The 22,367-nt window shown below is 36.6% G+C and overlaps 1 protein-coding gene and 1 pseudogene across 2 annotated transcripts in view; both read left to right on the top strand.

Moving 5' to 3' along the window:
* ASZ1 (ankyrin repeat, SAM and basic leucine zipper domain containing 1) overlaps window positions 1-22,367 on the top strand; it is a 77,514-nt gene that overhangs the window by 9,201 nt on the left and 45,946 nt on the right. The window contains exon 5 of one of the 2 annotated variants that reach the window (XM_089327937.1): window positions 5,425-5,769. The exons of the other annotated variant lie outside the window; for it this stretch is intronic. Coding sequence (XP_089184063.1) covers window positions 5,425-5,701 — 277 coding nt within the window. The 3' untranslated portion in view covers window positions 5,702-5,769. Of the gene's footprint in view, window positions 1-5,424; window positions 5,770-22,367 lie in introns of those variants that run through there. 2 annotated transcript variants of the gene reach the window in all.
* LOC149127559 (glycine cleavage system H protein, mitochondrial pseudogene) lies at window positions 20,063-20,564 on the top strand (annotated as a pseudogene).

Genomic DNA, 22,367 nt, shown 5'->3' with positions numbered 1-22,367 from the left:
AAGGTATCTTTTTAGATACATAGGTTATATCTGGGAAAATGGATTTTATTTGAATGGAAAATGACAAAAGGCTAGCTCCTGAAAAATTATAAGGCAGCTACAATACAAAGCAATTTTAAAACTGAAAGCTCTAAGAAAGTGATGGGTTTGAAATAGCATAAAATTTATATTAGTATGTGCTCAGTTACAATAAGTAGAAAACTTTACAACACAGTTAAAGGAAAGACAGCATTCTCATTTAATTAATAGATGTGAGAAATACCCTGAAAAACTATTCAGCTGGTTTATTTTAATGCTTAAAGCATAAAGCAATAAAATGATTGTCTGGATAGCTATGAAAAGAAAATAAGATTTGGCAAATGTTTCTTTTTAGGCTGTATTTTTATAGGAAGGATAGCATTAGTAGATATAATGGGATAGCATTCTGTCAATGTAAAAGAAAATGTCAGGACACAAGGGGAATATAATGAGATTTTGAAGGAATTTTATGGATAATTTAGTGACAAAAACCAACACTATTAGAAGACGGGGAATTTTACTTTCTTGTAAAAAGTGGCAAAAAGCTACTGGCAATGCATCAGGGAGCCATTGTTAAGATGGTAAAGAGAAAAACAGATCTTATATTACTTTCAAGCTGTTGATGTAGCTTTTTTTTGAGCAGTTCTCTTACTGAGAAAAATCACCTTCAAGAAAAAGCACAGAGGAATAGTTAGCCATCAACTTGTAAATGATTAGTTTTAATGAAAATAGGGTGATTGCATACTTGGTAGTTACAAAGGAAATTGAGATATAATTTTTTTTCTAAAACTGAAGTGAGCTCACTTGTCTTACTGCATGAAGTTAAATAGCCAAGTCTTGGAGGTCAGCCTCCAAGTTTTGAAGTCTCAATTCCAGCATAAAAAGTATCCTTTTCTAGAATGTCAAGTATATAGAATTGCATGGTATTTTTTATATGTATCTGATTTCTCTCAATGATGATAAGTAATTTTAAGATTCATCCCTGATGTATCAATAGTTTGTTACTTTTTATTGCTGAGTAGTATTCTGCTGTTTGAATTGTAGTAGTTTTAAAAGGTATAATGAAGTCTTTATAGGTTGACAAAAATAGCTGACCGAGTGAGGCATAAAATTGACCTGGAAGTTGAAAGAAAAACAAAATAGCATATAAAAAGGCCATAAAGTTGTTAGAAGACTTCAATAAGCAGAATTGAAGTATTTTAAGGTTCTATGCGAAGGCAACGCAAGTGCCTTCAACAGTGCAGATTTCTGTGTCTCTAGGTGCCTACACAGAGACATGCACCTGCATCATTCCAGGTGGCACCATCTGTTCCTTCAGTTCACCTACTGCATTGCGTATTGGGAAGTAAGGTTTGGTGTTTGTTGTGGTGGCAGTGGTTTTGCTTCAGCAGCCTTTTTGGGTATGCATTCTAAACAGTGAATATCATTGTATCACTAAGTCACTGAGTGCTTTTCTTTTATTCTGGCACCGTTGTCGTTCACTGTTACATGTTCTTTGTATGGAGAGGCGGTCTGGTTTTGTTTACTTACTTAATTTTGCCTCCTTGGAGCCATTATATAGATTATTTTCTTACTGATTCATGGGATCAGATGCCATTGCTGGTGGATGACAAATGGATAGAAATCTCTTAGTTGGTAGGAATTAAGGTGTTCTACATTCAGCATATTCTTACCATTAGAGGACCTAGAGTATCCCAATGGTGGTTTTCTGTTGTTTCACATATCTGTAAATTCTAGCTTTTCTCCCTCTCTTCCTCCTCCTCCCCTCCTCCTCTCCTCCTCTTCCCCTCCCCCTCTTCCCCTCTTCATCTTCCCCCTCCACATCCTCCCTCTCCTTGTTTGTTTTTTGTTCTGAGTTCTGAAAGTAGTATTCTGTCACTAGTTCAGTGCATGGAGGCAAAGCCTTAACCATTTTTGGAGTTAGCTTTTTTCCCTATTAAATAAATGACTAGGATCACTTGAGAGTCAGCATTAAATAATAGTCAAGTTTATTAGCTAAATCAATTAGAAGAACAATTTTCTTCTGCTTCAAAGTTTATGTTGTTCCCAAATTTTGTATATAAGTAAATGTTCAAATCTGCTTAATATCATTTGGATTCCTTGGTTTCAGTTTTTTATAAAAGTTTCTTTCTTTTCTTTTATTTGTTCTTGAAAATGGCTAATGAAAAAACATTAACGTATCATTGAAGTGTCTCCATCTGTCATCATGATGTCATGATAAGCGTGTTCTAAATTCTGGATTGATGCCTTCATTCTGGAAAAGTCTCATCTATTATCTCTTTTTTTTTTTTTTTTTTTTTTTTTTTTGACAGGCAGAGTGGACAGTGAGAGAGAGACAGAGAGAAAGCAGAGAGAAAGGTCTTCCTTTACCGTTGGTTCATCCTCCAATGGCCACCGATCCGATGGCAGGAGCCAGGTACTTCTCCTGGTCTCCCATGGGGTGCAGGGCCCAGGTACTTGGGCCATCCTCCACTGCACTCCCTGGCCACAGCAGAGAGCTGCCCTGCAATAGGGGCAACTGGGACAGAATCCGGCGCCCCGACCGGGACTAGAACCCAGTGTGCCAGCACTGCAAGGCGGAGGATTAGCCTAGTGAGCTGCGGAGCCGGCTCATCTATTATCTCTTCAGATATCACCTCTGTCCTGTTCTCTACTCTTCTTTTGGGTCTCTGGACAAACGTTAGGCCCTTTAGCTACAGCCTCAGCATCTTTTGTTTTCCTTTTTACTTCACTGTGCCATGTTCAGGCTAATAGCTTTCTGATCTGCTTTCTAGGTCATTGAGTCTCAATTCACCTTCTAATCTTGTTAAATCTGTGGAGTTGATGATTTCTGTTGCTTTTTTTTCTATTTTTTTTTTTCTTTTTAATTTGACAGGTAGAGTCACAGACAGTGAGAGAGAGGGAGAGAGACAGAGAGAAAGGTCTTCCTTCATTTGTTCACCCCCAAAATGGCCACTATGGCCGGTGCTGCGCCAATCCGAAGCCAGGAGCCAGGTGCTTCCTCGTGGTCTCCCATGCAGATGCAGGGCCCAAGCACTTGGGCCGTCCTCCACTGCCTTCCCGGGCCACAGCAGAGAGCTGGACTGGAAGAGGAGCAACCGGGACAGAATCCGGTACCCATATGGGATGCCGGTGCTGTAGGCGGATTAGCCTAGTGAGTCACAGCGCAGGCCCTGCTTTTTTTCTATTTCTACACATCTGTTTGATTTTTTTTTTTTTTTTTTTTTTGACAGGCAGAGTGGACAGTGAGAGAGAGAGACAGAGAGAAAGGTCTTCCTTTGCCGTTGGTTCACCCTCCAATGGCCGCCGCGGCCGGCGCACCACGCTGATCCGATGGCAGGAGCCAGGTGCTTCTCCTGGTCTCCCATGGTGTGCAGGGCCCAAGGACTTGGGCCATCCTCCACTGCACTCCCTGGCCACAGCAGAGAGCTGGCCTGGAAGAGGGGCAACCGGGACAGAATCTGGCGCCCCGACTGGGATTAGAACCCAGTGTGCCGGCGCCGCAAGGCGGAGGATTAGCCTAGTGAGCCGCAGCGCCGGCTGATTCTTTTTTTTAAAAAAAGCTTCAGTGTCCTTTTTTTTAATAGCTTCATGTTCATATTTTCAAGCTCTAAATTAAAACTTCTTTAATCTGGTCAATTTATCATCTAGATGGAATAGTTCCACTGTCTCAAACTTTTGTGGGTTTGTTTCTGTTAGCTGTGTGTCTCATGCCTGTCATTCATGACTAGATGCTAGTCATTAAGTTTTAAAAACTTACTTGAAAAAGTAATATGAGGCCTAGGATTATCCACTGGAGAGGATTTTGTATATTTTTAAAAGGTTCCTGGTTCACTATTTGTCCAGGACTCATGTAAACTTAAATTGGAGGCTGAAGTTCCCTAGACCATTTAGGGGATTTACATAGGAATAGCTGGTTTAATTCTGGTTTGTCCTTACTCTGAAGGTGTAGATGAGTAGCCCTTTGAGTCCTGACTTAAGTTATCTTCAGATAGTTTATGAAGCTCTCTACCTTGTCTAGGCCCAAGGTTTTGAATTCTGTTCCTCTTTATGGTTAAAGCCCACAGAATCACAGCTTATTTTCCCATTGAGTTCTTCTGCTGACAGATAGCCTCATCACAAGAGCAACTGTGAAGGCCAAGTTACTTCTGGCTTTCTGCCACCTAGATTTTGGTTCCGTGTTTCCTTCATTTCTTAGTTTTTCACTTTTTAAGAAATTTTTAAAAATTTTATATGCTTTCATAGTTTTGGTACAAATTATCCAGTTTGTCATTACTAGAAGTAGAAATTGGCATCTTCTAAAATATTGATCATTGTTTTTATGATAGCTCTGTAATTCTTTGCTTTCCATGCAGATTTATTTTTTAAAACATTGTTTAAAATAGTTTTGGAAATATCACTGATTTAATATTTTATGGACAGCTTTCCATATTAGTATATATAGCTCTACCTTGTTCTTATATTAGTTTTGTTTTATTCTATTTTTTACCCTTTTCTAATGGTAAAGAATTGACACATTGAAAGCCATTTTTAAATTTACCTTCTATGATACAAATTTTAATTAATTAAATAATATTATGATACAATACAATGTTATATATAATAATAAAACAATTATATTTCTCTTGGGATCTTGCTGTCGATAGTATAGTACAATGTAGTATGTTTAGCAATATGGAAATTTAATACTGGTTTATTTCTTTTGGCCCTAAAATTTGTATTAGGAGTTAGGGGTTTTTTTTGGTTTGTTTTTAAATGAAACATTCATTGTTTGCTGTGTGCTGATTACTTTGTTAATTGCTTTTAAATATGTTGTCTAAATTATCCTTGCACTTAATGAGGGAAGTATTTTTTTAATAGAACAGAAAATTGGTGCTCAAATATTTAAGTGTGTTTAAATGTAGGAGAGGTTTGATAAAGGTATTTAATCTGAAGAGGATCTCCTAGTAGAATGCTCTTAAATTCCTCCCCTTGTCTATATATATGATATTTTCAACCTAAACCAGTTTGAACAGTGTGATTTTTCTAATTGTTGCAAAACATGTTTGTAATAAACTGCTTTGTATCTTTATTTTTTTTCCTTTTCTGTGGCTTACTTACAGTAGGTAGTTGAATATTTTGACTTAAAAAGTCTATAAACTGTAAAGGCAAGTATGGAAACAGAAAAACGTTATCCCTTTAGTTTGCTTAATTATATTTTGGCCTGGAAACAAGGTGAACTTCAATCAAGTTAATTGTAACTTGGCATTTGTGCCATAGAAGGGACTTATCATTCCTTATTTTTGTTTTATGCTGATAGTACAATCAAAATGATATTATGACTTAGTAAAGTATAGAATGTCTGTATTAGATTATTGGATACATGACAAAATTTGAAACTTACCTCAATTCTGCCTTAAATTTTAGGTTGATATTTATTGTTAATAGTAATCATGGCCAGAACCACGCCTCACTAGGCATATCCTCCACCTGCAGCTCCAGCATCCTGGGTTCTAGTCCCAGTGGAGGCTCCGGATTCTGTCCCGGTTGCTCCTCTTCCAGTCCAGCTCTTTATGGCCCAGGAGTGCAATGGAAGATGGCTCAGGTCCTTGGGTCCTGCATCCCCATGGGAGATCCAGGAGGAAGCACCTGGCTCCTGGCTTTGGATCTGCACAGTGGGCCGGCCGCAGCGTGCAGGCTTTAGCAGCCTTTTTGGGGGGTGAACCAACGGAAAAAGGAAGACCTTTCTCTTTGTCTCTCTCTCTCACTGTCTAACTCTGCCTGTCAAAAAAAAAAAAAAAAAAGGAGTAATCATGAGCCTTTTAATAATATAGATAATACTTCAAAAAGTCCATGGAAAAGATAAGCTTATTTTGGTACAAGAAATTTGAAGTTCATATACAGTTTTTTATAACATATATGTTCATTAACTTTTTGAAGTACCCTTGTATGTAAACAACATTTCTGTTTTTAGAAATTGTGGTTTTTTTCCCCAGTTTTCTGAAAGCTTATATTATTTTTTTTTTACATTTAGAAGGCAGTGTTTCTTACAAAGGAGTCTGTTATATTCAGATTGCTCAGTCATAAGACAAGGGTTTTGTAAAATGAGGTGGCATTTTAATTTCAATGGATGTTTTATAACCATTGATAACACAGCACACATTAACTAATGCCCAAGGTTTTGACGTAATCATTGTGTGATTGTTAACGTGTTGAATGTTACTGCATGTTTTAATAAACAGAAGATACCCTGGGAAAAATGTTGCTTTGTTTCTCAGAATATAAATTTAGTTGTAAATGTCACTGAAGCAATATGGTAGATTGAGATGTAATTTTGGCATACAATATTAACTGTTTTCTAGTTTTAAGTAAAAATGTGACATGTTTGCTCTGAAAACATAAGCTGAAGTCACAAAAATATTCTTTTAGAAATAATTTTTTAAAGGGGCTTATTCAGAAAACACTAGTAGAAATTATCACTTATTTTGTTATTTTCCCCTAGCCATTAAAAAAATCTGTGAATAAATAATCTATAATTTGATGAGTATCCCCAATATTTTTTATTTAAAAAATTGCAGACTGATAAATATACACACCTCTTCTCACATAAAATGTCTTGGCATATTTTCTAGCCAGTACAATGTAAATTTACTTCATTTTAATAAATGCATATGATTTCTTATGATTGATACACTTTATTCAACATTACCATGCCAATGACACTTAAATTGTAGGTTTTGCTTTCTTGTGTTGTATGATAGTTGTGAGTATTGCTTCATGAGTTAAACTACCAAAGTTTGAACCTCAGCTTTATCATTTAATAATTTTGTAATTTGGGCAAGTTATTCATCCTTTCAGTTTCATTTTTATAATATGAAGATATCAGGGAACATTGTAAAGTAGTTTTGTGCCTAGCGCAGTACCATCCCAAAGAGTAAACACTCCAGGGTGTGTAGTAGTACGAATAATAGTAATAATATTCTTAGTGCATATTAATTCTGTAGAAGACTCCTAGAAATAGAATTGTTCGAGTATTTGCACATTTAAAAATCTTCCAAGTTACATCCAAACTGTCCTCCAAAAAGATTTTTCCAGTTCACATTTGTTAAACGTGTGAGAGAGCATTCATTTTTTTTTTTTTTGCATCCTTGCTAGCATATTACTAAAAGTTGTTGTTTTAATAATCTGGTAGATAATAATGAGCATATTTTAGTTTTGTGATTTTTCTGATTTTTAATTAGTTTGAACTAACATCTTTGTTTCCCATATCCTATGCTCATGTTTTTGTTTAACTATTTTCTTACTATATGGGAGCTGGTTTTATCTTTGTTAGCAGTTTTACATGTGTGAAAAATATCTTAGTGTTATATTGTATACTTAAGGAACATTATTAATATTGCTATTCATATACCTGTAAAGCTACCTGGTCCTTCTGAAAGCACAAAATGGAGGGGATACAGGTGAGAGGAAATTGAAAAGTTCAAGACACGAATCTTTCAAAACACACACACACAGAAACCAAGACTAAAGAAAAAAACTGAAACTTCTAAATTCTAACTTCACTTTGTCTTATTAGTGTCTGGTACATGGTAGGAAATTGCTATTTTAAAAATGAACTTAATTTTCCATCAAATAGACTACATTTTGAGTAGTCTCATTGATGAGTCTTGTTGGGTATAAAAATGTTACATATGCAGCCTGGTACTTTTTTAAGTAACAGACAAGATTCTCTTCAATCTGTATGTTATTCATTTACTGAATTGATAACAGTGGGACCAGTGTTATGGTATAGCAGATGAAGCTGCTGCTTGCAACACCAGCATCACATATCAGAGTCCCACTTTGAGTCCCAGCTACTCCACTTTCAATCCAGCTTCCGGCTGTTGTGCTTGGGAAGGCAACAGAAGATGGTCAAGTACTAGGGATCCTGCAATCTGTGTGGGCAATCTGGGTGGAGTTCCAGGCTCGGATTCAGCCTGGCCCAGCTGGTTGTTGTAGCAGGTGAACCATCTGGGGAGTGAACCAGCTGATGGATGATCAATTGATCTCTCTGTCTTCCCCTCTTCCTCTGTCTCTCTGGCATTCTGCCTTTCAGGAAATAAACAAACAAATAAATAAATACTTTTAAAAAAAAGATAACAATATCATGAAATCTTGGAAATATTGAATGATGATTTATAATGGGACACATAATTAAAGCAGAAATATTTGCTGATGTGTTTCACTTTCAACTGTTAGGGTTATGAATAATTATATAAAACAATTCTTGTTTTACTAGTTCTTATTAGAGCTGAAAGTGTATCAGAGCTCATAGTTCATATACTCTTTAGAAGCTATAGTTTGCCTCATTTTTCTAATTTTCCTTTAAATATATTTTCAGTGAAGTAATACTGTGTGGTAAAAGGCCCCTTTTGAATCCTCTCTAATCATATTCCCTTCCCTTATTTCTTTCTTGGAGGCAACCACAGTCCTGTCATTTGTGTGAATTTTTCCTGCTCAAGTGAAATTAGCCATATATGACTATCTGTCAACATTATATATCACTTGGCCTGTTTTGTAAATTCTACTTTCTTATTGAGATCTGATTTACAAGGTAAAATATATAAATTTTAACTGTACAGTTTGAATTATAGCAAAGGAATATACCCATGTAACCCAAATCTCTTTCAAAGTATAGGACATTTTCCCTTACCCTGGGAAGGCCCTTCCCTTTAAGATAACCTCCAAAAGCCCCGGTGCAACCACTTAAATATTTTTTTCCTACCCTATAATAGTGTTTTGTTAAGCACATCAATTCAGTGTGCACTCTTTAGTGTCTAAATTCTTGGCTCAGTATGTTTTTTAAATAATCCTAAAATTATTTCCTAGTTCCTAGTTCTTTTTATTGCTGAAAAATATTCAAGTATTTGAAAATATCACAACTTGTTCTCCATGTTTGCTTTCTGTCACTAATATCTAGCTTAATTCCAGGTATAAGAGATCATATTTTGAATAATTTCAGATCTTTGAAATTTGTTGAGACTTTCTGGTCAGCTTTGGCACTAGAAAAGAATGTGATTTGGTGATGAGTGTGTATAATTTGATATAATAAGATTTATTTGATCTTCATCCAGTTGCTGGCACAGAGCTCTTAAATCATTGTAATTTTCTGAATAATAGAGGTATTAGTAGCATCTTTTGTTAAAATAGTTTATATTAATACTTGGCTCTAGCTTTATAAAAACCTCTAGGACCTTAAAAGAGTGGGTGTTTTAATATGCTAATGAAATAGTGACCAGGAACTTATGCATAACTTCAAAGTTGGGGATGACGGCCAGAGGACCAAGGCAGTATTAGAGAAATTGAAACTTTGAGCCCCATACTCCATATCAGAGAGAGGGACTGAAGATTAAATCAGTCACCAGGGCCCAGTGTTTTAATCAATTGTGCCTATGTAATGAAGCCACAATGAAAACCCAAACTACAGAGTTTGGAGAGCTTCTGGGTTAGTGAAGGTATTAGAAGGGTAGCCCACCTAGGGGGACACTCTCCCATACCTTCCCCTGTACATCTCTTCATTTTGGCTGTTCTTGCATTGTATCCTTTATAATAAACCAGTAATAGTAAATAAGATTTTCCCCTAATTTCTATGGGCCAGTGTAGCAAATTATAAAGCAGGAGAGTCATAGGAACTCAGATTTATAGCCAACTGGTCAGAAGTATAAGAGGCCCAGGATTTGTGCTTGGCGTCTGAAGTGGGGTAGTTGTGTGAGTCTGAGCCCTTAAAAAATTTGTGAGATGTAACACTAACTCTAGGTACTTAGTACCATTTTTAAATTGAACTGTAGGATGTTCAGCTATTGAAGGTTTTGTTAGCATGGGGGAAAAAAAGAATCGCACATATTTGCCATCAAAAGTTATGAGTAGAAATTCATGAACCCATGTATGTTAATTAAGCGAAGGATGTAAGTTCTATTTGAATCTTCTAATGACTATTGATTTTTTTGCTTGCTTAATCTGTCACTTACTGAGATTTGTATTTTTTTGGTCAACTTTTGCTTACATCTTTTTTTTAAAGATTTTTTTTTGAAAGGCAGTTAGAGAGGGAGACAGAGAACATCTTCCATCCATTGGTTCACTCCCCAAATGGCTGCAATAGCCAGGTCTAGGCCAGGCCAAAGCCAGGAGTTTCATCTCTGACTCCCATGTGTGTGCAGAGGCCCAAGGACTTGAGAGCCATCTTTAACTGCTTTCCCAGGTGCATTTTAGCAGGGAGCTAGATGGGAAGTGGAACAGCCAGTAATTGAACTGGCACCCATATGGGATGCCTGCATTGCAGGCAGTGCCTTAACCCACTATTCCACAATGACCATGCCAGTCCCTGCTTACATGTTTTTAAGCCTGTAATATTCTTGATGCATTGGCCTTTACTTTTACAGCGCATGCCCCTTTTTGTTGTTAACAATGCTTGTTTCATTGTACCATATTTTTTTTGTCTAATATTGGTATTACTGGTATGGCTACATCATCTTTGCTTGTTAGTGTTTTAGTGTTTCGTTTTTTTTTGTTTTTTGTTTTTTTTTGTTTGTTTGTTTTGTTTTTTTTTTTTTTTTGGCAGAGGCAGAGAGAGAGAGAGGTATTTGAAAGGCAGAGTTAGAGAGAGGCAGAGGCAATGGTGGGGGGGTCTTCCATCCACTGGTTCACTCTCTAGAAGGCCCCAATGGCTGGGGCTGTGCCAATCCAAAGCCAGGAGCCAGGAGCAGCTTCCCGGTCTCCCACACGGGTACAAGGGCCCAAGGACCTGAGCCATCTTCTACTGCTTTCCCAGGCCATAGCAGAGAACCAGGTCAGAAATGGAGTAGCCAGGACTCAAAGTGGCATCCATATGGAATGCCAGCACTGCAGGCGGTGGCTTAACCCGCTATGACACAGCGCTGACCCCACTTAATAGTGTTTGATACTTTTTTTCCATACTTATGCTTTCAACTTTTCTATATGTGTTTTTTTTTTTAATTTTATTTATTTTTTTGAGAGGTAGAGTTACAGACAGAGCGAGGGAGAGACAGAAACAACTTCCATCTGCTGGTTCACTCCCCAAATGGCCACAGTGGCTACAGCTGGGCTAATCCAAAGCCAGGAACCAGGAACTTCATCCTGGTCTCCCACATGGTTGTAGGGAGGGGCCCAAGCACTGGAGCCATCTTCTGCTCTCCCAGGTGCATTAGCAGGAAGCTGGATCAGAAGTGGAGCAGCTGGGACTCTAGCCGGTGCCCATATGGGATGCCAGCAATCCCTGGTGTGTCTCAACTTGCTATACCACAACACCAGGCCCCAATACTTTCTTTCTTGAACTGTTACTGACAGCATTTCTAGAACACTAGGTCCTGATTTGAGAAAAACAAGGTGTGCTACTTCTTCAAGAATAAAGTGGACTTTATTTTCAGTACATACTGCATCATATTTTCCTTGGGAACCCCGTATAACTAATGTTGCTTTAGTTTCTTCTTTGAAAAACTGAAAAAGTGGTTTAGATGTAATTCAAATCAAATAAGCATGTAATTTGAACATTTAGAAGCAATGACTCCTACTCTGTTTTCCTGGGTATTGTTAAGGCATCTCATGCCTCCTGGTCTCTTGAATTTTTCTCTTGTGCTTTGATCCTTACTGTCACAGGCTATAGATAGGAGGGCTCCTGCCCCACAATGCTGGTATTTTGCTATTACCAGCCTCCCTTCCTCCACATTCTTTCTCTAGGCTAAATGATATAGTCTTAGTAAGCAAAATGGGTTTGAACATAGCAAACCAGCCAGTCTGCTTTTTTGGTGAATCATAGAACTTAAATCTGTTGTTTGAGGAGGTTTCCAGCCAGTAAGCTATGTGTTTTTTTTTTTTTTTTTTTTGCTTTATTCTCTCCAGATGAAATTAAAACCATTGCACTCATATCCTGTTTGTTTTTTAACATTATTGTATAGTTTTTTTTATCCTTTTTCTTCCCTAAATTTCACACTGGTTATTTTCATTTTGCCTGTTTTCCAAGTTATCAGTTATCTTCTTCTGTATCTAATCCGCTGTAAAATCCATCTGTCAGCTTCCTAATTTCAACTACTCCTGTTTTTCAGGTCTGCAGTTTCTGATTACATCTTTTGCTCCCCTAAAATACAGGTTTACAATTAAAAGTTTATTTTTACCTTCCATTTTTTGAAATAATCACACGTATTCCACAGTGTGGTTTTGATAACATCTAAAGACATTTTTATTATCTGTTTTCTCCTTAGGTCACTTGGTTCTATCTTTTAAAATGCCTGATAACTTTTGATTAAATGCTGGATATTACATCTAAACATCTGTACAGGTCTGCTTGCTTCCAGAAATTATTTAATTTTCTTACTTTAGAACAAGGGCGCATCACTTGACATAATTTGGAGTTAAGGTGGTTGAAGGCTAGGTTTCAGAATTAGTCTGTTTCCCATATAGCCCTTCAATGATCTCAACTCAAATTTGCTGTGTTTACCTTCAACACTATTTTTGAAGGTCACGAATGCCAGTTTTTATTTCCTCATCTTTATGGGAATGCTGAATGTTATGTTAACAGCTCGCATGTATATTATATATATATATTATATATATTTTGTGCAGCATAGAAATCTGCAAATGCTTTCAAGACAAAGCCCAGACAAATATGACTTCTCTATAGCATCACTTTCCTGTTACTCTGTTTTTTCCAGGATATCGATCCTTGATGTTGTCAGTGCTTTCGTAGCCCTGAGCTTTGATTTTTGTGGCTCTAGCCTTGAGAGAAGGCCTAAAAGTTATTTCATTCTACTGATGTTACCAGGAATTGGCAGATGCTTCAAGGGAAAAAGTGGAAGAGAATGTAGGACTCAATCCAACAGATGTTTTTTTCTTCTTCTTCTAAGATCTTGGCTTTTCGTGTCTGGCAGCTTTTTTTCTACTGTGCCTTCAAACGTGTTTTCTATTTTATCATCTCTTATAGCCTTTTTCAGTGAGAGGGTTGATCTAATGAAACGACTTTGATAGCTAGAGATGAATGTCCAATTTCTAGAATTTTATCATTTTCTAAAGCTCCCTTATTGTAGTTATTTCATTGATCTCCCAGCTATAAGCTGATTGTTTTAAGATTAAAAGCAAAATAGATAGCACTGAGTTTATATAAAACTATGACATGAAAACAAACCAACCATTTTACCACTGGTACAGAGAGAAGTGATAAATCAGTGTAGAAATATATGGGATTTTTTTTGTTTTGCTTTTTTTCCCCTGCCAGATGGAGTTTTGTTTCTGCTTTTCTTTGTATGCCCTCTAGTGGAGGTTTTATTAAAATGAATAGCCAGAAATTGAAAATAAACAGAAGACTATCATTCTGGGGAAAAATGTAATTATGGTTATATAATAAATTCCATTATTTGTTTTACCCGTTCTTCACTATCAGAAATTTGGATGAAATCTGGGAGATGAAGATTAAAAATACCTCATTGGCTGGTGCCACGGCTCACTTGGCTAATCCTCTGCCTAGAGCACCAGTACCCCCGGTTCTAGTCCCAGTCAGGGCGCCAGATTCTGTCCCGGTTGCTCCTCTTCCAGACCAGCTCTCTCCTGTGGCCTGGGAGGGCAGTGGAGGATGGCCCAAGTGCTTGGGCCCTGCACTCCATGGGAGACCAGGAGGAAGCACCTGGCTCCTTTGGATCAGCACAGCGCGCAGGCCGTAGCAGCTATTTGGGGGGTGAACCAACGGAAGGAAGACCTTTCTCTCTGTCTCTCTCTTTCTCACTGTCTAACTCTGCCTGTCAAAGAAAAAAAAAAGTACTTCAAGTTTAGCTTAAATAAACACATTTAAAAAAATACCTCACTTATTATCACTAGTAAATTCAGCTTTTTTTTTAAATTAACACTTAATATATACTAAACACATAGATAGAGATAGGAGATAGAAAATGGAAGCCCAAGTCCCTTCCTGAAGAATTGGATAATACATTATAAGATATTGTGAGACTGCAGGCACTTACAACATGGTAAGATTAAAAGTAGGTGAAGGTGTCTCTAGGAACAAAGAATGAATAGAAGTTAGCCAACTGAATACTGAAGATGCCAGCATGAATATTCACTGTAGATGGAGATGTATGTGCAGAGATGGGTGAAAAAGTGTATTTTGTTCAGGTGGTTGTAAGTAATGATATTGTAAATAATGTAGCCAGAAAATATTAGAGTAGAAATTGGGTCAGAATTTGGCAGTTACAAGTTATTAACCTCTGTAATTTGTGTTAAAGAATACAAATTTCATCCTGAAAACTATTGAACAACTTAAGAAAAATGAATATAATAGCATTTTATAAAGGTTATTCTGAAGGCAGGTTGAGGATAAATTAGAACCAAAAGGATCATTACTTTTTTTTTTTTTTTTTTTGGACAGGCAGAGTGGATAGTGAGAGAGAGAAACAGAAAGGTCTTCCTTTGCCGTTGGTTCACCATCCAATGGCTGCCATGGCCGGCGCGCTGTGGCCGGTGCACCGTGCTGATCGGAAGCCAGGAGCCAGGTACTTCTCCTGGTCTCCCATAGGGTGCAGGGCCCAAGGACTTGGGCCATCCTCCACTGCACTCCCTGGCCACAGCAGAGAGCTGGGCTGGAAGAGGGGCAACCGGGAAAGACTCCAGCACCCCGACCGGGACTAGAACCGGGGATGCCAGCGCCGCTAGGTGGAGGATTAGCCTATTGAGCTGTGGTGCTGGCCAAGGATCATTACTCTTGGCCACAGTCACGGACTGTGTATTCATAATTGAAAGTAGCAAGTAGATTTGTCTGAATTTAAGAACTTAGTACCTGTATACCTCAAGATAGAGTTTGCGGATGTGAACTTTACTTAAAATTCTGATCATGAAAGGTTTCTGTTAAAAATGCTGAAAAGTGGCCAGCGCCGTGGCTCAATAGGCTAATCCTCCGCCTTGCGGCGCCGGCATACCAGGTTCTAGTCCCGGTCGGGGCGCCGGATTCTGTCCCGGTTGCCCCTCTTCCAGGCCAGCTCTCTGCTGTGGCCCGGGAGTGCAGTGGAGGATGGCCCAAGTGCTTGGGCCCTGCACCCCATGGGAGACCAGGAGAAGCACCTGGCTCCTGCATGGATCAGCGTGGTGCGCCGGCCGCAGCGCGCCGGCCGCGGCGGCCATTGGAGGGTGAACCAATGGCAAACGAAGACCTTTCTCTCTGTCTCTCTCTCTCACTGTCCACTCTGCCTGTCAAAAAAAAAAAAAAAATGCTGAAATGTTACTGTAACTTACAGAGTAAAAAGACTTCTATTTTCTCTCCACAGAACAGGCTGTTAGTATACATTCTTCAAGAATTTCTTCCATGTATTGGGATTTTTCTTTGTTTTTAAATGTGGTTATACCCTGTATACTGTACTAAGGTTGATTTTTTAATTGGAAAGTGTTGCATGAGCAATATACTCACCAGTGTATATAGACACCAATTCTCTATAGTAGCTATATAATATTCCACTGTATGGATATGATATTATTGCTTAACACACTGTTTTATTGAAGAACACTATTTCCAGATTTTAGCGTTACAGAAAATACTGCAGTGAATATCCTTAGCAACATGGATACATTCTCTATAGAACATATTCCTAAAGTACAGTTGCTGAAATAAAGGTGTATGTATGCATATATTTAGGACTGTGATGGGTATTCCTGACTTGTCTTATGAAAAAGTTATATGACTTTATACTAACTTCAGCAGTATTTGAGAGGACATATACAGTTACAGCACTAGATTTTTTTATGTTATCAGTTTTCCAATCTGATTTGTAAATAATGATAACCTCATTTAGTTTGCATGCTTTTCAATAATATTTAGCTGATTAATCATCCACATTTTATAGTCATTTCTATTTCTTTTAATTGTCTTCTTCATTTTTCTATTTTGTGGTGCACATGTTTCTGACTGACTTTTAAGATCTTTCTGTATTGTTGTTTTATGTGTTGCAGTGGCTTTTTAAGTTGGTTTCTTGTTTCTACTTTTAAAATTTTTAGTATGTTGAGATTTTGGTGTCTCTTTTGAGAACAGTTGTCAGGAAGCTAATTTCCATGGAAAGGACTGGGCTAAGAGAGTTTAACAGTTCATTTCTTTTAAATTTCCAAATAGATTAAACTAGTACTATCTAAATAGTTTGAGAACATAATGAAAAAAAGAAGCATTTCAATTCTTTTTTGCAAAGCAAATCTAACTCTGATCCTTAAATCTAATTTTTAAAAATTATTCATTCCAAAAACTATGAATCAATCTATTATGAACACAAATATAAAAATCCTAAGTCTTTAATGAAGTATTAGCAAATTTAACATTATCAGCAGATCAGATAATTCAGGAGTACCATAATCAATGGGATTCATGTCAGCTGTGGAAAAATGTTCAGTCCTAGGGAAACAATTTTATATACAAGTAGAGTGATTTTTTAAAAAAGGATTTATTTGTTTATTTGAAAGGCAGAGTGACAAAGAGAGGGAGGGCGAGACAGTGAAAGAGATAACTTCCCATAGGGCACAGTCACCAGGGCTGGACCAGGCGAAAGCCACAAGCGGGGAGCTCTATGTGGGTGCCTGCAGCCAAGTACTTGGGCCATCTTCTGCTGCTTTCCAAGTCACATTAGCATGGGCAGGAAGCAGAGCACCCAGAGCTTGAACTTGCATTCTGATATGACAGGTTGGTGTCATAGGTGGCTGTTTAACTGGCTGTGCCACAATGCCAGCCCCTCAAGTTATTTTTTTATTTATTTTTTATTTTTTAAATTGATTTATTTATCTGACAGGTAGAGTTATAGACAGTGAGAGAGAGAGACAGAGAGAAAGGTCTTCCTTCCATTGGTTCACCCCCAAATGGCCACTACAGCCGGCGCTGCACCGATCCGAAGCCAGGAGTCAGATGCTTCCTCCTGCTCTCCCATGCGGGTACAAGGGCCCAAGCACTTGGGCCATCCTCCACTGCCCTTCCAGGCCACAGCAGAGAGTTGTACTGGAAGAGGAGCAACCGGGACTAGAACCCGGTGCCCATATGGGATGCTGGCGCCTCAGGCGGAAGATTAACCAAGTGAGCCACAGTGCCAGCCCCAAGTTATTTTTTTAAAGGGAGTTATTTTAATAAATACCAGAAAGGCATTTAATAAAAGTTAAAATGTTTTTCTGCTTTTTATAATGCTCCTAAAGTTTGATTTGATGAATAGTTCCTTAATTTCACAAATATATATCTGAAGCCAAAACAAATCATATGCTGACTAGAGAAACTCTGGCAGCATTTGCATTAATGTCAGGAACAAGACAAAAATGCTTATTATAGGCACTCTTTGTTTTACCATTGTTTGGGGGAACTGTTAGGCGATTTCATTATATAAGAGAAGATGAGATATAGTTAATAAAAATAGCTAATCATGACAGAGCATTTATTTTGTCCCTGGTACTGTTCTTATTACTGAACATTATTATCTGATGATCTCACTGTATGATAATATCATCAATTGGTGCCACAAATGTAGAAACAGTATTTATGCCCATATAAAGTTGTAGAAACAAAGGCAGTGAGAGCTTAAAAATCTTGCCTAATGTTACACAGCCAGTAAATGCCAAAAACTAGGTTTTAACCTAGGCAGAATAACTCCACAGCTTATACCCTAAAGCAGAAGTTGGCCAACTTCTAAACTTTTATTAGAACAGCTGCACTCATTATTTATGTACCGTGTATGTCTGCTTTCATGCTGTAACAGCAGAGCTGAGCAGTTGTGACATATCCTTGTATGTTCCACAAATCCTAAAATATTTACTCTTTTGCCTTTTACAGAAAGGCTTTGCTGACCCCTCTAGTTAAGCTGTTGGGTCTTTTTACATTAGGAAAGTGAGACAAAATTATGGTGTTTTAGATTGTTTGAATATATGCTTAGTAAACAGAAGATCATCAGTTGAGAAATCCTTAGAAATAACCATAAAATGAGATTGTTTTTTCAATAATATTGCAAAAAATTCAGTTGGTTAATGACTCAGTTAAGAATACAATGAAAGTATAGATCCCCTTCTCAAGAGGAGAAAAATCTAAGTATCTAGAGGTAAATAATAATGTGAAGGACCTAATAAATAAAAGTTTAAAATTCCATTGAGTGAAATAAAAGAAGATTGAATAAATAGACATGTCATGTTCTTGGCTGGGATGAAACAGCATTTAAAAAGATACTTGTTTTTTATCTAATTAATTTATAAAATTAAGCATCTTGTTTGGAATGCCAAGAGGATTGCTTCAACTTGATGAAATAATTCTAAACATTCTGGAAGAAAAACATGACCAAAAACAGAATAGGAATTTTTGGAAAAATAGGTTTATGACTTCAAGATGTTCAGCTGAGAATATGTTAAAGCCTTGCCCTTCTACAGCAAGTTATAGATATCAGGGTATTAAAATATTTTAATAAAACTCTATTTGAAATAAAAAGGGAAATTTTCTCTGAAATGAAAAAAGGAATAACTCTCTAAAGAAATAGATGGGAAATATGGTATTACTTAGGACTGCTGTCTTGAGTTTTCCATATTTGCAGGCCTTTATGGTACACCAGAGGTAGGTGCACAAATATAAACGATCAAATGCTGGAGAATGTAAACATCAGGAAATGGGGACATAACAATTCAACAAAATAATAGCTTAGACTAGAAAAAGCAGAAAAGATAGAAGAATCTAAAAAGAACTGTATCCTCTGAACAATAAAAGAGGAATTTGCCTCCACAAAGTAACAAATAGGAATTATGAAACAAGGACAGTGGATTATGGATTAAAGACCATTTTTGAATATTAAAATTTAAGTATATGTGCAGAATAGCAGGTGGAACTCAGCTGAAGAACTAATTAGTGGCCTAGAAAGATAGATGTGATAGGAGCCAGTTCTGTGGCATAGTAGGCTAAGCCTCTGCCTGTGGCACTGGCATCCCATATACCAGCTTCCCATATGGGCATCAGTTCTAGTCCTAGAAGTTCCTCTTCTGACCCAGATATCTGCCTATGGCTTGGGAAAGCAGTGGAGGATGGCTCAAGTGCTTGGACCCCTGCACCAATGAGTCCTGGAAGAAGCTCCTGGCTTCTGGCTTCTGGCTTCAGATCAGTCCGGCTTTGGCCTTATGGACTTTTGAGGAATGAACCAGCAAATGGGAGACTTTCCTCTCTGTCTCTCCCTCTCTCTCACTGTAGCTCTACCTGTCAAATACATAAATAAATCTTAAAAAAAAAAAAAAAAAGATGTGAGGAAACCTAGAATACACTTAAAGGGTTACAGAAGTGAAAAATATGAAGGAAAAAGTAAGAGACATAGAAAACCTTGTCAGAAGTTCAAACTTTTGTCTAGTAAGAATCCCATAAGAAAAAATGGGACGTAGATTATTTTTGAAGCAGTAGTTGCTAGTAATATTTCTAAATTGAAGATAAAAATCCTTAGGATTGAAAGATCCTGGTACATAGCAAGATTAACACAAAAATATATTTAAAATAGAACATTTTAATTTTATATATAATAATATATTATTAAATATATTACTATAATATAATAATATATTATATAATATATATTATAATAATTACTATATTATAATAATATATATTTTTTATATATAGACCCACAGTAAATCTTACAATATCAAGAATAAAGGCAAAAATACTAAAAGTTTCTCTCAGTATAGAAAATTTACCTATCAATGCAATTCTTATTCCATCTGACATTTTATCTGACAATGTAGCAACTATATATGGAAGAAGACAAATGATCTGAGAAATTAACTTTGAGCAGGTAATTTTATATTTAGGCATTTTATCATTCATGAAGGCAAAATAAAGAGGCTTTCATATATACATGAGAACTTAGGTTATCTTCAGCAAGGACATCCTTCATCCTTTCTACATGCCAGTACCTCCCCATCAGTCATTTCACTAACTGAAAAAGACCCCACGTACACAGAAAGTGTTCCTGGTCAAGAACCAATATTTGCTGACTCTTAAAAATTATGTCTAAGATTTTTTCTGGCAAAGAAAAAAATAAAAACATAAGAATCAATGGGGGCAGCCTGCAGCCTGCTTGTGGCCTTGGCGCCCACCACACCCTGCTCGCCTCTGCCCTGGTGACCTCGGCTGGGCACAGTCCAGACACTGCGCAGGGGACCCACTCTGTTCTCAGTACGTAAATTCAGAGAAGCATGATGGATAACAGAAAATGGTATTGGAATAGTGGGAATCAGCAATTTTGCACAGGAAGCTTTGGGAGATATTGTTTATCGTAGTCTGCCTACAGTTGGGACAAAATTGAAAAGACAGATGAGTTTGGTGCTTTTCAAAGTGTGAAAACTGCTAGTGAACTCTATTATCCTCTATAAGAAGAAATAACTGAAATTAATGAAGCCCTTGCAGAAAACCCAGTACTTGTCAGCAAATCTTGTGTGAAGATGGTTGGCTGATCAAGATGACACTGAGCAACCCTTCAGAACTAGATGAACTAATGATCGAAGAAGCCTATGAGAAATACATAAAATCTATTGTGGAATGGCATGAACTAGTATAGAATAATTTAATCCAGCACAGTTTTATCTTAAATTAGTGGCAGACAGGACTTAAAATAGCAACTTTTAGCAATATTGATGGAAAGAAATAATACTTTCAACTCTACAACTGGATGAAAATATCCCCTAATTCTGTAATGATTGCAGATGAACACAATATGCATCCTTTTCACAGTACCTTGTGATTTTTATACTAGGCTCTAGGCAGTAGTATTCAGAATACGTGAAGTTTTCTGTGGTAAAAACTAGTTATACAAATAATGTAATTCTAGGATAACATTGTTATCTTAAGCCTTATGTAATATTGTTACTTGCTTATGCCCATCCCTGGAGTTGAGTCAAAATATGTAATGATCTTTCCATTGGAAGTAACTGGAAATGCAGAACAGTTTTTGTTAGTTGTACAGTGCCAGAGAAAGAACAATACTGTCTTAACTTTGCAATATACTACATTTGCTGTTACTGTTTTATATAGTGAAGCAGCAGCTCTGCAGCAAAATAAGAAACAATAACATTTTCAACTTCCTCATTAAAAAAAAGAATCGAATGCAAGATATAATGCTGAATGAAGAAATTAATAAACACATTAGTAAATCTAAGTAACTGTTGCCCTTGAAAAGAGAAGGTATGAGCATTTATGATAAGTTCATACTAAATTTCCATGATAATAAGTTTAGAGTTTGATGGCTGAGGAGAGAATGAAGCAAAATAAAAAATAAATTTCTTTCTTCAGAAGAGACTGTAGCTGTTGATTAACTTTAGTCTTTGTGAAATATGATTAGTGAGGCTAATGGTATTAGAGAAAAAAGCAGAAGTATTTAAAAGTTAAATACTAATAGAAAATAAGGAAGTTGACAGCTTTCAGATCAAGGGGGTGGGAATGGAACAAACAGACCTGATTGATCTGACAAGGCTGAAAAGGAGACATGGAAGCATGAATTTACCATGGTATGGTAAAAATAAGTCCAGCTATGTTAATAATAAAGAACGTGTAATTGATAAAGCTCACTTACAACTATCATATTGGCTAAAACCATAAGAAATCATACCTAAAATAAAATAGTACTTAAGGATTTAAAATAAATGAACTAAAAAGTATATAATTTATTTAGCAAATGTTTATACCTGGTAGGTATCAAGACGAAATTTCTGTGGTAGTAAGCAAAATTTTAGGCAAACGTTATTTAAGGGAACAAAGAGGAAATTATATTGATTTTATTGATATGTAGTCATATATGTAATGCACATATATACTATCTTATTAAACTGTTAAATTTATTGCTAAATTGTTAAAATACACAAAATAACCAGTAGTATTAAAAAAAAGTAATGGCAAACTCATAATCTTATAAGACTTTATAGTACAACAAATTATATAAAAAGTAAATATATAAAAGATTCATATAACACAACTTACAATTATATCTGAGTCAAATTTATCTAAATTCTGACTCTAAGATGCATAGGTTCTTTTCAGGTATATTTGGATTGTTTTCTAAATGCAGTCATGTTGTAAGACCACAAAGGAATCCTTAACCCATAGCTTTTTAAAAAATAATCCTGTATAATACTTAACTAATCACAGTGTAATAAATTTAGAATTCAACAATCAAAAAAACCTGCCAATTGCATAAAATTAGGTATTGAAAGTTACATATCATAACTGTATTTAAAAAGAGGTTAAATAGAATCTGTAAGACTTAGAAGTGAATCAGAATTTAAAATCAAATGCTTAAAATCAAAACTTGCTTAGGAAAAACAGAACTTCCTCAATAGGAAAATGAGTCTGCACTTACATTCAAAGC

The sequence above is a fragment of the Oryctolagus cuniculus genome, chromosome 3, assembly GCF_051225735.1.
Source record: "Oryctolagus cuniculus isolate XC-2025 breed Fujian yellow rabbit chromosome 3, ASM5122573v1, whole genome shotgun sequence".
Classification (NCBI taxonomy): Eukaryota; Metazoa; Chordata; class Mammalia; order Lagomorpha; family Leporidae; genus Oryctolagus; species Oryctolagus cuniculus.
Note: the sequence above shows the minus strand (reverse complement) of the source record. Positions and strands in the feature narration are given on the sequence as shown.